This window comes from Morone saxatilis, unplaced genomic scaffold (genome assembly GCF_004916995.1).
Source record: "Morone saxatilis isolate NCDOM2014 unplaced genomic scaffold, NCSU_SB_2.0 Contig22, whole genome shotgun sequence".
Lineage (NCBI taxonomy): Eukaryota > Metazoa > Chordata > Actinopteri > Moronidae > Morone > Morone saxatilis.
Window position 1 is genome coordinate 4,002,014 of NW_023339785.1, and position 12,797 is coordinate 4,014,810.

General features: G+C 41.0%; 1 protein-coding gene across 1 annotated transcript in view; it reads right to left on the minus strand.

The window, feature by feature from the left end:
* Positions 1-678: 678 nt before the first annotated feature.
* LOC118333429 (polycomb group RING finger protein 3) overlaps positions 679-12,797 on the minus strand; it is a 60,301-nt gene continuing 48,182 nt past the window's right edge. The window contains exons 8-10 of the mRNA XM_035669056.1: positions 11,026-11,163; positions 8,328-8,408; positions 679-7,579 (exon numbers count right to left, since the gene is read on the minus strand). Of these exons, the coding sequence (XP_035524949.1) occupies positions 7,532-7,579; positions 8,328-8,408; positions 11,026-11,163 (267 nt within the window). The 3' untranslated portion in view covers positions 679-7,531. The remainder of the gene's footprint in view (positions 7,580-8,327; positions 8,409-11,025; positions 11,164-12,797) is intronic.

Consider the following 12,797-nt stretch of genomic DNA (forward strand, 5'->3'; position numbering starts at 1 on the left):
TATCTGACAGTAAATCTAACCATATCACCAACATCTGCAATCAGCAATTAAAACCAATGTAAATATCAATTGATCACAACTTTTCATTTTTATGATTTTCATCACTGGAAGTGTGACCCAAAGGATTGCTTGTGTCTTTCTCAGGAAACATGCCATAGTGCAGCCATGGAGCACTCAATAAAAGAGCTGGAACGGGCCAGAACAGAATGTGAAGGTGACGATAAGCGATTTAACCAGACTCTGGAAGCTTTGAAGGTGGGAAACGACTGCTATGAACATGTGAGTATTGACAGTTTTGTATTTCCTTATAAATTACTTATATTTAAGTTTCACGTTCCAATACTAAACCAGCCTTCTCTTCTTAGACAAATGCAAACTCTTCAGAGTGCAACTGGGAAAACAAAACTCACAAATGTGATTTTAGTAACAGTTCAGAATAGTTTTTTTTTTGCCTACATTTCGAGTGTTATTTAACACTTCCCGACAAGCAAGCATGATATGGTTGGTACCAACGAATGCCTTAGGACTAATAGTTTTATATAGTACAGTATATTAACTCTAGCTTTAAGACTGAGCCTACCGCCTTTGAAAGACTAATTCTAGCCACAGACGTTTGTCAGCACAGAGTTGAAGAGGTTACACCTGGAAGTTGGGGGGACAAAAAGTCAGCACCAGGAGCACTTTTAAAGGCATTTATTGATGAAATACACACTTAGGTTTTGACAAAAGCTTCTGTAGTTTTGTACGTAAGAAATTCCAGCCCCATTCTAGACCCAAAACTCCTTGAATTTAATGTGGCAATGGAAACCATTTCATTACATGTGCAATAAATAACAATAATACAAAAGGAGGCAAGGAAAAGGACACCTGAACAAGTGCCTGTGTTAACCTGAAAACAAACAACCAAAGTCTGAGAAAACTGTCACAGACAAAAACGGGGAGGAAAGAAAAGAGAGAGAGACAAGACTAAAATATAATCCAGTCGTTTTGTATTTCGGGTGCATTAGTGTATGTTCTGAGATTTCCTGGTCACCCTCAGGACCAGAAGGCATTTAGTGACCTGAGGAACTGACTGGAAAAAAGAAAAAAAACTGTTAAAAAATTAAATATTGGAGTTCTATGCTGAAACCTGGAACCATCTGAGAACCGTGTATTGCACATTTTCCTTGCAAATACAATAACCACATTGCCAGATTCACACAATTTATTTTTGTTGTTTTTTTTGTTGTTTTTGCTTGACCTAAAAAAGAAGACACCTATGTGTTTGTTATACACAGACAGAGCATTGCGTAGACATTAACACACTTTGAATAATACAAAAAAAAGGGAATTCAATTGCAAAATTCATAATTTAAGCCATTTTATGCATGAGTTCAATATAGGTTTCACAAAAAAAGAGAAATACAAAATTTGTGAGCAAAAAAGGAGAGCAAATCTCTTCTCAAAAAATTCAATAACCAAGAAACTACTGCAGAAGTCACTTTTTCAGCATAAATAAATAAAAAAAAACTGGACAGATTTATCGATGACATCTGCTATGGCTCATCGGGGCATGCCACTGTGAGGTTGATAGCTGTGGACCGATTTCCCACTTTATTTGGGAATTACTGAAACCAGCAGTCTCAATCTGACACTCATACATAAACAACAAAGGGGGTGGTTTTCAACTACTGCGTCTTTGAAAAGAGGACTTTGCTGATCCCGCCACCAGTGAACAATCTCTAAAAGCAACAGCCACGACCCTGAAGTGGTAAAACAATCCATAATTTAACCAGTCTTTTGCTTTTCAAACCGCACCACCCATGGCGACGTGATTCAGTGCACTTAAGCATGGCGCTTTTCAGAGTGGAGCAGCCTTTTAGAGCAGGCAGCAGCTGCAGCAGTGCATGGCCACTCCGACCAGACAATATATTTTTTTTTTTTGGAGTGTGTTTCAGTCCGTGCAGTCATCTGAGTGACCCTTGAGGTCTCCCTCGCCGTCACACACAAAGCCTGCCGGTGAGATTACTGAGTTTTAGAGAGGACTCAGAAATGAGGGAGAAACAGTGAGCTGGGCAACAAAGAAAGTTATCACACTCCCCGAGTGGACACTTATGTATGAGTGGACTGAACAAAGAAGAGATATTTTAAGTTGCCAGCAATGATTCTGCTGCCAACAAGCTAGAAATGAATGTAGAGCTTCTGAGACGAGCTCAGTAAGCGCATACAAAGCAGCCCGAATAAATTGTTTACTTGTCTTCACATCATGGTGGTAGGTACTGGTACGGAGAGTCCATGTGAAGTTGTGAAACCACCTCGAATGGAAATCTCCCACCCCCGCTCACCCACAGATCCTAGCAGGAGTTAACAAGCAGCATGACAGGCGTTCAAGGTTGAAGTGGAGAAGATGAGGCCGAGAGCTGGAGCTCTGACAGATCGCGGGCCTCCCCTCCGTGCCGGAGACCTTTTGGAGCCGATACGGAGCCCTATCTGCAGCCAGGCAGAGTCGAGCCTCCTGTAAGCCTCTTAGCTCACCTGTCAAGCATAGCCGCACTGATGTCTCAATGTTGGTGCCGATAAAAAGCATGAACATCGATCCATTCTGGTGCAGGGGAGGTGGCAGATGCAACATTCTCTCTCTCTCACACTCACACACACACACAGATGCCGAGAAGGTCAAAACTCCCTATAGCTTGTGAGAACTTTGGGAATACTAAAACAAAAATCAACTGTAAGTCATACACTGTTAGAGATGGAGGCTCAATCTGACTCTGAGGAGGCCCACACATCTCACCAGAGAAGCCTATAATAAGTGTGAGTTTCTCTTTGAGGCAGGAAATTGCAGCTGGCACACCCAATTTCTCACCAGTTTTCTTTTATTTTTCACAGCATCAGCCCCGTCACAGTCTATGATTTATTTAAATTTGCTTTCCAGAGCAAGCCCCGCCAACAAACCAATGAAAAAGAAACAGAAAAAGCCAGCACCTTCTTTATCTGCACAGCGAGACAGCTCCGACAAGAGTAGACAACCAGAGTACAGTGCAAGGACGTTTGGGGGAAAAGGCCGACAGGAGAACTTCGCGGCACAGTGCTTTTCTGTCTCTGACTGAATCTTTCTTGAAAACTTCTGAAGTTTGAAACAAGGAGTTGTTAGCACCATAGAGAGCACAGCGGCAGAGACAGAGCATTTCTGACCGTCACTGTGGCAAAGACCCCAACAGTTCCATCAGGTTCCCCATCCGTCACATAGATCACAGGGCTCTTGGAACAATACTCAGTACAAAGGGACGAAGTGAAAGGCTTTGTTCACACTGCAGCCTTTTGTGTTAACATCCACACATTAGAATTTTGTGTATATTTGTCTATTGTGTGATGTAACAAGAACACAGGAACCTGCAAGCTGTAAAATAGACAGTTCCACAGAACATCACCACGTAGGTAAAACATTCATGCTGTCATCAGTTACTAGTTTTAGACCTTGCACATGAGATTCTGTTTGGTCTCATTTCCACTGTGTTGTGTTTTTGTCCTACATGGTGACACTTATGACAAATCGAGACAGTTTCCATAGGTGACGGTTCGAGATTACAACGTTCAATTAAGTCGCAAGCCTTGTGTCTACACAGCCAGCGCTGTGAAAGCAGTACATCTACAGAGCAGAAGCAGCGTCAGTGCTCTACATAGGATGCATTCAGGCCCAGAATTGAGTGTAGGTCGCCCACATTGTGTAGCACCTGGGACCTATTACACAATCACTGTAGTTGTGCGCATAAAACTGAAGTGTAAAATTTGCTTCGAGTTGCGTTCAGAGCAAGTAAAACACTAGCTGTTACGTGGGGATCTGTTCCTTCAAACGTGAGACCCCTCCTGTAACACTACTAAAGATCAACATGGTCAAGATCTAAATTAAGAAGACAAAATGTTTTCATCTGATGTGAGGGGAAAACTGTAGTACAAAGCTGCAGTGTGAACGCAAGCACATCAAACAAAAAAAGTTTAAAAAAAATGAAGTTATGAAACCTTTGTTTCAATGCCAATCCTAAACAGTACAGAGCAGTGTATGCAGTGTTCTGCATATACAGAAATGAGTGTGTTGATAAAAACTATTTCTGTTTGTAGTCACCATTACAGTAGCACCTTCGTGGTGGGGGTTACAGCTTTATCACCTGAGGAAAAAGCTTATGCACATTTATCATAAACAGACTGAATTCTTACAGGAGAACCAGGAGAACCAGGAGGTGGCGACACTTTGAACATGACAACGACTCTGGTTGGGTGACGTGAGGAGCAAAGACTTTACAGAAGTTACAAAATAACATGGAACATGGTATCCGCCATCCCCGATGTTTAACAGCATTTCTCAACATCAACATGCAAACCAGATCACTGACGTCTCTGAACACTGGATAATTACATTAGCCTCATTTTTATACAACAGCCTGTGTATACGCCTTTAACACACCAAGTCTGCACTTGCACAGAGATAATGGAGACAATTATTACATGATTCCTGTGGGGATTTTCTAACACAGTACTCTTTCATGAGCTGACAAGCTGGTAAGGCTCATTGTTTTTGGTTTTTAATCATTTTTATCAGCTTAAATTTCTGAAGTTTTGTCTCATCAAAAAGTTGTTGCAAGAGTTTACAATGAGTGTTTACAGAATGTTTCACCCAGCCTTGAAACAGGTACACCTCCAAGCACCTGGTGCAGGTCGGAACCAATCGCGTACTGACTCCAGGCAAACAGGAGGCCATCTTCCTTTTAACCTTTTATTAAAACCCATACTGTCTGTTAGGATTTTAGGTAGGAGAATTGGTATGAAAACTAAAAACCAAGAACAATGAACAATTTACATATGTGACTGGATGAATGTCCTTGAAACATAAAAGTTACCAAGAGAAGTAATATTAAAGACTGCAGGAGGAGTTTTGGTTGAGCTGGTTAGGTACAGACCTGTAGGCTATAAAAACGTTTAATACACACGTCATAGGTCCTTATGTGGCAGGGTTCCTATACATTTTTCCATTTCCAAATCCCAAATTATCAACATCTATGATCCAGCATTGTGTATCTATCGATGACAATAGATGAGCTAACTGACTTTGCCTCGAGACTATCCAAAACTGCACTTTCCACAATACTGGGAATGATCAGAGCAGTTCCAACATATGTGTATATCATGGATGGATCAGAGTTTGTGTTTTCAGAGCTTTCAGACTGGTGGAACCTACCGATGGATAGGAACCCTGCATGTGAACATACAGACAAAACAGCTTGTTGTGGGCAGGTACAATGCAAAGGGTAAATAACTGTCCTTTAATTACTGATGAGACAGGTCAGTGAGGTAATACTACTTGAGGTCTGACACGGCGTTTAGGGGTCCAGTTGTGGGAGGGTTAAAGACAGTTTAGCTTTGAATGTTGCGAGTTAAGACATTTCGTTGTTAAACAGAACATTGGTTTGCTGTGTCACACAGTTACAGTAAGAACAGCATGTTCCTGAGGAACAATCCTCCTCAAGATTAAAACACACATTTGTAAGCACCAAATGACCGATCAGTAGTCATTTTATCCAGAATTACATTATCAAAATGTTCGAAAAACCTGTGCGAAACCTGAATGTAAGTTATTTCTCCAAAATTTGTGTCTTGTGAAGTCAACAATATTGAACACTAGCTATCCTGCAAAAAATTCCAAGTTTTATACAGATTTTGTGGAAAAAGCTATATTCACTCAACTTTCAAAAATGTTCTTAAATTGACTCTCTGAAACACTGTGCAGCTCTGCACATTTGCAACTCCAACTGGCAGTGAGAAGAAACTGAAAAATACCCCACAAACACAACGATGTGACGTCAGTAATCTGTACTCATGCTCATCAAACCGGCCTGCCTGTGGTGCTTCTTACTGACGAAGTCCTGCTCTGAAGAGAAAGCTTACAATCTACCAGACGCTTTATATTTTGCTCTTAAATGAGAGATTCAGTGGGCGAGCAAATGTCCGCACTAATCACCAGAATTTAATTTGTTCAAACAAAATAAGGTACTCTACTCTGTTGCATCCCCGCTGTTAAGACAAGTGAGACTGGTGTGTTGCAAAAATCATGTCTATTACAGCTCTGAGTTTTGCAGTAAAATGTGAGCAAACTGAAATGCAATGTGTTTAATAGTGCCAGCAACATCTGCTGCTAGCAGCACGACCCAAGAGCTGTAAACATGTGGGTGTATCAGTATTTGCCTGCCTGGTGCTGCTGCAGAAACACAAGGATGGATATTAAGGACTGCATGGTGTGAAAACAAGATTAAAATCACTAAAAATGAACAAGTTCTCTGCCCAAATATTGCATTATGTTATGTCATGCAGGCATTTCTGAACATGACTGTTTTTGTGGAGCATTATTGTTGAGACAGAATTGGTTGATAATGACGTCCAAAAAACAAAAAAAAGGAAAAAAAGGATAGCTGTATTCCAGGTCAGACGAGGAGCATGGAGTTGGGAGGGGGTGGTTGAAGCTTTCTTCTTACCAGCCCTAAAGTAATGCTATGAGAGCAATGTAACATACTAAGACCCCACACACACACAAATGGCAGAGGATTTGATATATCTGTTTTGTGTCTGTCTCAGACAACATAAAGATGCATTTATATATTTTGATACTGATACTGAGTCTGTCTTTTAAAAATCCTAATTTATCACCTCCGGACACTTATCGCCCCCCAAAATATAGCTAGCACTTCTGGGATCCACTCTTTTTTTTTTAACAGTCTAAAGTCTCTCTTACTCTCTTCAATCTCTCTCTGTAATGACATTTTATGTACAATATTGGTATATAGAACATAAATTACTACACAAAACATTTTAGCCTATTCACAATTGACAATCATCAAGAACCCAATAGCAAATTAGACAAAGCCAACAAAATGAAAATAAAAAAAAGATTCAGAGACAATTTACTTGATAAACAGCTTAAAATTGATGCCTGTTATATAACTTTTTCCATATACTTTCTGTGCTCCCAAGATGTGTCGAGTGTATTGTGAAAAGAGGAAAGAAAAAACACCTGTTATAAAAAATGCCCTCCTCTCCTCTCAGTCTCAGGAGGATGAAATCTGCACGAAGCTCAAAAAGACGGTCACGTGATTCCCGACATCTTGTTTGCGTGTAAACAGAGCACCAGTAGTGTCTTGGTTCCATGTGTCTCTTCTGTACAAAAGTATAAATATATGCTTTCTCTCCATTTTTTTGTTCTTTTTTTTTTTTGTTCACATATCTAGGATGTAGCGGACAAAAAATGGTTGTTTTAGTTCCTAAAAACACACCAGTGTTGCAGTATCTGTGCTGGAGGTTGCCAGTTTTTGTTGTATTTGCCCTCCCCGCCCGCCCTCTTTAGATCCCGATTTGCTGGCTTGTGTTGACTTTTACCGTCGGGTGTTTGCTTGGTGTTGGTTGATCGTCTTTGCATAAATAAAAAGGTTTCGGCACAGTCTGCGGCCACTGGGCCAAAAAATAAAAAAACAACAAAAACAAAAAACAACCGTTGTGTCCGTTATAGCTACAGCAGATCCATCTTGGGTCTGTAATGGAGCAGGAGGGGGGATTTCTGGAGGGAAAAACAAAAACATAACCTCAGTATGAGCAGGTTCTGTTAAAGCCCTTAATACGCCGTTGGCAGCAATTAGCTTATCGACTCTACCTACGCAAGCTTGTCTTTTATTCAACCTTCCAAAACCAAAAATATGTGGGAAAGTGTAAGGAATCGATGTTACTGACGGTAGCATGTCTGGCTAACTAGCTTACAACATAGGAAACAGTGTTAATCTGTAAAGTTAGCCACGTCCACTACAGAGGAGCTCTGGTGCTGGATGCTTCTATATCAGAGCTTCGGTCGACATTAGCAGGCATTAGTGAAACTCAACACTTGACTTTTTCATTAAAACATAGTTCAAAAGTGATGTAGTAACTCCTTACGTATGTATATAGTAAAATCTAAATGGTGTTCAGCTCACTAGTGCTGCTGCTACATTATTTCCGTGTGACATTGACGGACTTTCTGCCTGGGAAATGTAGTTTTTTTTGGGGGGCACTGAGTTAGCATTGTCTCCTGCATTTTGATAAGTCAGCTGGAAACATTAAACTCTGCCAAATGACGTTTTCAGCCAACTTATGCATAACTAACCTAGCATTGATTAGCTGGTTAGCTAGCTACAGCTGATAAAACACACCAGAGAGGCCATTTTAGCCTAAAAACAGACTCATTTAAATTAAGGACCAAACTGTCTGTAAATATCAACATACCAACCTATCACCACATTATACCACAATGTTGGTCTTTTTGAAGCACAACTCACCTTAAATCTCCATCTTGTCACAACAACAAATTTCAAAGTGTGGTCCTTTCCCAAGATTTCCTCGTTGCATAAAATGTCCAGCTGTGAAAAGTCAACAAAAGAGCAAATCAGTGAACCATTTCTGACCTTAGAGTGTTTGAACATAAGTCTCCATTTCCCTACGGAGAGGTTAACAACATGACTAGACTGGTTAGAGGCCTCTGCCATTGGATTCTCAGGCTGTGTCTGAGAAGTGTGAAAACCACCACCCATTTCCCTCTGCTCCCATTTTCAGTTATAACATCACTGTTTCTTGGAGAGGAAGCTTATTCTGACATGGAGTGGCCCCTGGCTCCCGTGCAGCAGCGGGGCTTTTTGGGAAAACACAGTTCAATAGTGAACACGAGGCTGGCTCGCCAAATCTACCGCTCCTCCTGTGAAGTCAACATTGATATTCTGCTGAGCAGCGCCTCGCATCTGCATCTGCCAGTCAATGCTGTGAGACACAGAGGGAGGGGGAGGGAGAGAGAGAGAGAGAGAGAGAGAGAGAGAGGGGCTGGAAACAAACACTGCCACAGCGCCACCTGCTGGCTCTGACTGGAAGGAAGCTCTGATGGATAAACACCAGCCGGCCTTTATCAGCACAGACAGAGCCGTGGAAACTGTCCAGAGACCAAAAATAATCCAGAGGGACGGCTGGAGAGCTGTGATTTCATCATGAAAGCCAATGAGGGCTTTTGTTTCAAAATAAAATACATTTCAACTACAAGAAAGACCATCCCAGATCCTCCTTGATTTCCTTGTACGAACCAGAAAACTGAATCACAGCTTTGAATAGATTGCTTCTAATCCTCATCAAAATGAACCTGCAGAGAAGGGTAATGAGACTTCTGCATTCAAGTCCATTTTTAAGAAAAACAAAAACAAAAAAACACCTGTTTAAGCTTCTCAAATGTGAATATTTGCTGGTGTGTCTTCTACAATAGCAAATTGAAGGTTTTCGACTGTCAGTGGCACAAAACAGCCTTATTGAGTATTTAGGTTCTATTAGTGGAGATAATAAATAATAGTTGCAGGCCTAAAGACAAACAGATTATTACACATTCTATTGAGATAGGGACAGGAGCATTGTTTAAAATGGTCGTTTCCAAACCGGGGTTTAGGACCCCCTAACACTCACAAGGTGAACCTGAGGGGGTCACAAGATGATGAAGTTTTTGCTTCTTTCTTTTGACATATTAGAGATTATATTAGAGAGTTTGACTTCCTCAGGACCTTTCACAGTATACAATTAATCAATCAAAGAATGGAATACTAGTCTAGACATACTAGACATATTGTAGCTATCCAATGAAACCAAGCACAAATATGGTGATTTGGAATTGATCAGATAAACCGAAGGTTCCTTTTTGAGTTAATATCCCACACTTGACTTTAAGATATGTAGTCCCTTTGGAGGATTAAATAAAGCTTGTTAAAGAGGTTGGTAAGTTTCTCCTATTCCTTTATTCAGGCGTTCCTGCAGACACATTTAGATGGGTGACAGGACCACAACGGTGGGTTTACAAACACGAGGAATGAGTAAATGGCGCACTGTTCTCTGACAAAGCCAAGTGTTGTAACGCTCTGTGCTTGGCCCGCCGCTGAAAACAGAATTGCTTCGAACAACAGCTTTTGATAGTCAATAGAAAGGACAACAATGGCTGGTGGGGAGAGCGGCTGCCTCGCCAAAGTTGTGCAATGGAGGCCGACGATATGATGGAGCCAACCCACTCATCTCTGTGACAGCCAGTAAAAAAAAGAGACGAAAAATAAATAAATAAATAAATAAATGGAGGACACAAAGGCGTCTGTGATGATTATTCACGGCATTTAAAAATCCATCTGTCAAATGATCGCCCACCGTTCCCTCCTGCTGCTCTGAACGGGGCGGTAAAGACAAAAAATAGAAAAATTACCACATCTAGATATCATAAGAGCTCGTTTCCTGCTAAATATAACAAACACAAAGGCCTTGTATGAGTCAGTGCATCGAAGTATAATAAAGTGACCTTTATGCAAGTTCTTGTGATTAACTAAACTTTCTGTTACACATGGCCCACATTGCCCAGCTGGTGCTTCAAAAAAAAATGTAAACAAACGCCAAGAATGAAAAAGATTTGTTCCAAATTTCTGCACTACACTGATGGTATTGACATTATTTGTTGCATCGTGTCACAAAATGCTGTAAAATGAATATCCTAAATTAAATTCATTGAAATAAAAAACAATATTTCACCTCGGCCACTCTCCTATTGTCCCTCTACCCAGTCAAGATCCTTTAATTAAGAATCATTCGTGAGCTGAGGTGATTTTCTAATATTTAATACGTTTCATATTTCTTCCCTTTGTGCAGCAGACTAATGTAAAATTTGAATATGCACTGCAGACCTTTTCAGAATGGTAGGAGGTGTGACCTGCAGGTTAAATCTAGCTTCAAGCAATGGAACAATTCTGACTGATGCCAAATGTTAGTTGAAAGGTTAAAATGTAGAGAACTCGCGTAAAGCAGGAAAAAAAAAAAGAATCACTCGCTTGCATTTGTTTGTTTATCCTGTGATCTCTGTAGTTTCACAGTCTTATCTCTTCACTAGAAGCACATTTAGCTTGTGACAGAACTACAATGGTCCCCTCTCAGTGCACTTCTTTCTGGGCTGATGGAGCGTGTTATTATCTGTACCTCATTAAATGATGTCAGGTTAAGCTTTTTGGCGATGAACTTCTTGAGGTGGAGGACTGTGGCTTGTGCTGAACAGCGGATCCACTTGCGCTTCAGACCTCGAAGCTTGCTGCTGTTGCACTCCAAGCAGATGCTGACCTGTTAGAGGAAACACAAAGATATAAAAACATCAATAAAGACTGTTTATAAGGCATTCATAAAATGGCGGCAGTACAAATAGAGCAAACTCTCGCTTTGGTTGACAAAATGACCATTCCTCTGGCGCTACCTTCAAAGCAAACTTGACATTTTTTGCCCCAGTAGTGTTTCAGGATCTATTTGCAGTTCTCTCCATTTTTCAACTATTTAACTATTCTATCTTCTGTTGTGTAATTCAAATTGTTGCCTCACATACCACAGCCTTGTTTGATATCAAAAAGTGGGAAAACAGTAGGAGCAGTGATGTTTTTGAAACCTGCTTCTGGGCTTGCAGCTAAACATGAGAGATGCTAAGTATTTAGCATATTCTCATTCTCTACTGACCCCAGAGTTACTCGTTTTGCCTGATCTTTCATGAGTACAAGCTTAAGGATTAGAAAAGGACAATGTGATAGCTGTTTAATTCAGCCTGACACTGGTGCTGATTTCCAATTCTGCTTGTACCACCCATCTTGCTGAACCAGTATGGTCTGTGTTTTGCTTATTGTATTCTTCCATGCAACCCCCCCGAGGTGAAACGGTAGGTGGTTTTGGCAGTCGGTGATTGTAGGAGTCAGAATGCATTACTGCCACTGATGTCCTGCCCCCACATAGCAAAAGACAGAAGAGAAGGACCGAAGCCATATATTTCTTCATTGTGGGTGTCCTTTCTGTCACACTCTCCCTCTGTCTGTCTCTTTTAATCCCTCTCTATTGAGGCAGGAAAAAGCAACATGACCCTGGTTTCTGCTTAAACGCTGAAATCATCTCTCCTCAAATAAACACTGGCAGCGTTTCAGTGCACCTTCTATAAGCAAAGAGCAACACCGTAATATAACTGCTTTCCAGTGGCGTTGGCGATGAGGGAGGCTCATAATGTGAAATAAAAGCCTCGGTGGTGATCTGGACTCCACAGCGGCTCCATGGCAGTTTCATTACATTACAATGCATTAGTGGCGTCGGTGTGGAGCCAAAGAGTCCTGCTACAGCTCTACACACTCACAGACGTGACTGATGCAATAGTGAGGCATATCAAGAAAATATCATGCAGAGAAAGCTTAACATTATTTTACGGGCTCATTACTGAAGCCTGAATGCTTGCAGAGGTCTGAGGCAATACGTCTACTGGTATTGTTTTTCATAAAATCTGTGTGTGTGTGTAGTTGTGTGTAAAAGAAAAGCTTGAGTCTCTCCGTGTGAGAATTGATGTGGACCACCGATAAATCAGGCATTGAGAATTCAAGGCACGATTAATAATTCAGAGCAGTGCTGCGTTGTCCAGTTTCTCCGAAGTACACTCTTTAAGCTCAAAATAACTAATTCATTAAGTTTATATCTTTTTCTTATTTTTTCTCACTCCACAGAGATCTTACCCTTACTTCTAGACATCATCTGAAACAATGCTACTTCATGCTTTGCATGCAATGTAGGGTTTTCTCTGATTCATTGAGGCTCTGTTGTAATCCTTGTTTACTGTTCTTTGTTTGCCGCCTTTGCTTTTGTTAGCTTTCTCTGGCACTGCCTCACGCCCCAAGGTTACACTCTGAAAGGTCGTCCAGAAGACAGCGGGGAAGTGTTCTGGAAGTCGGCCATGC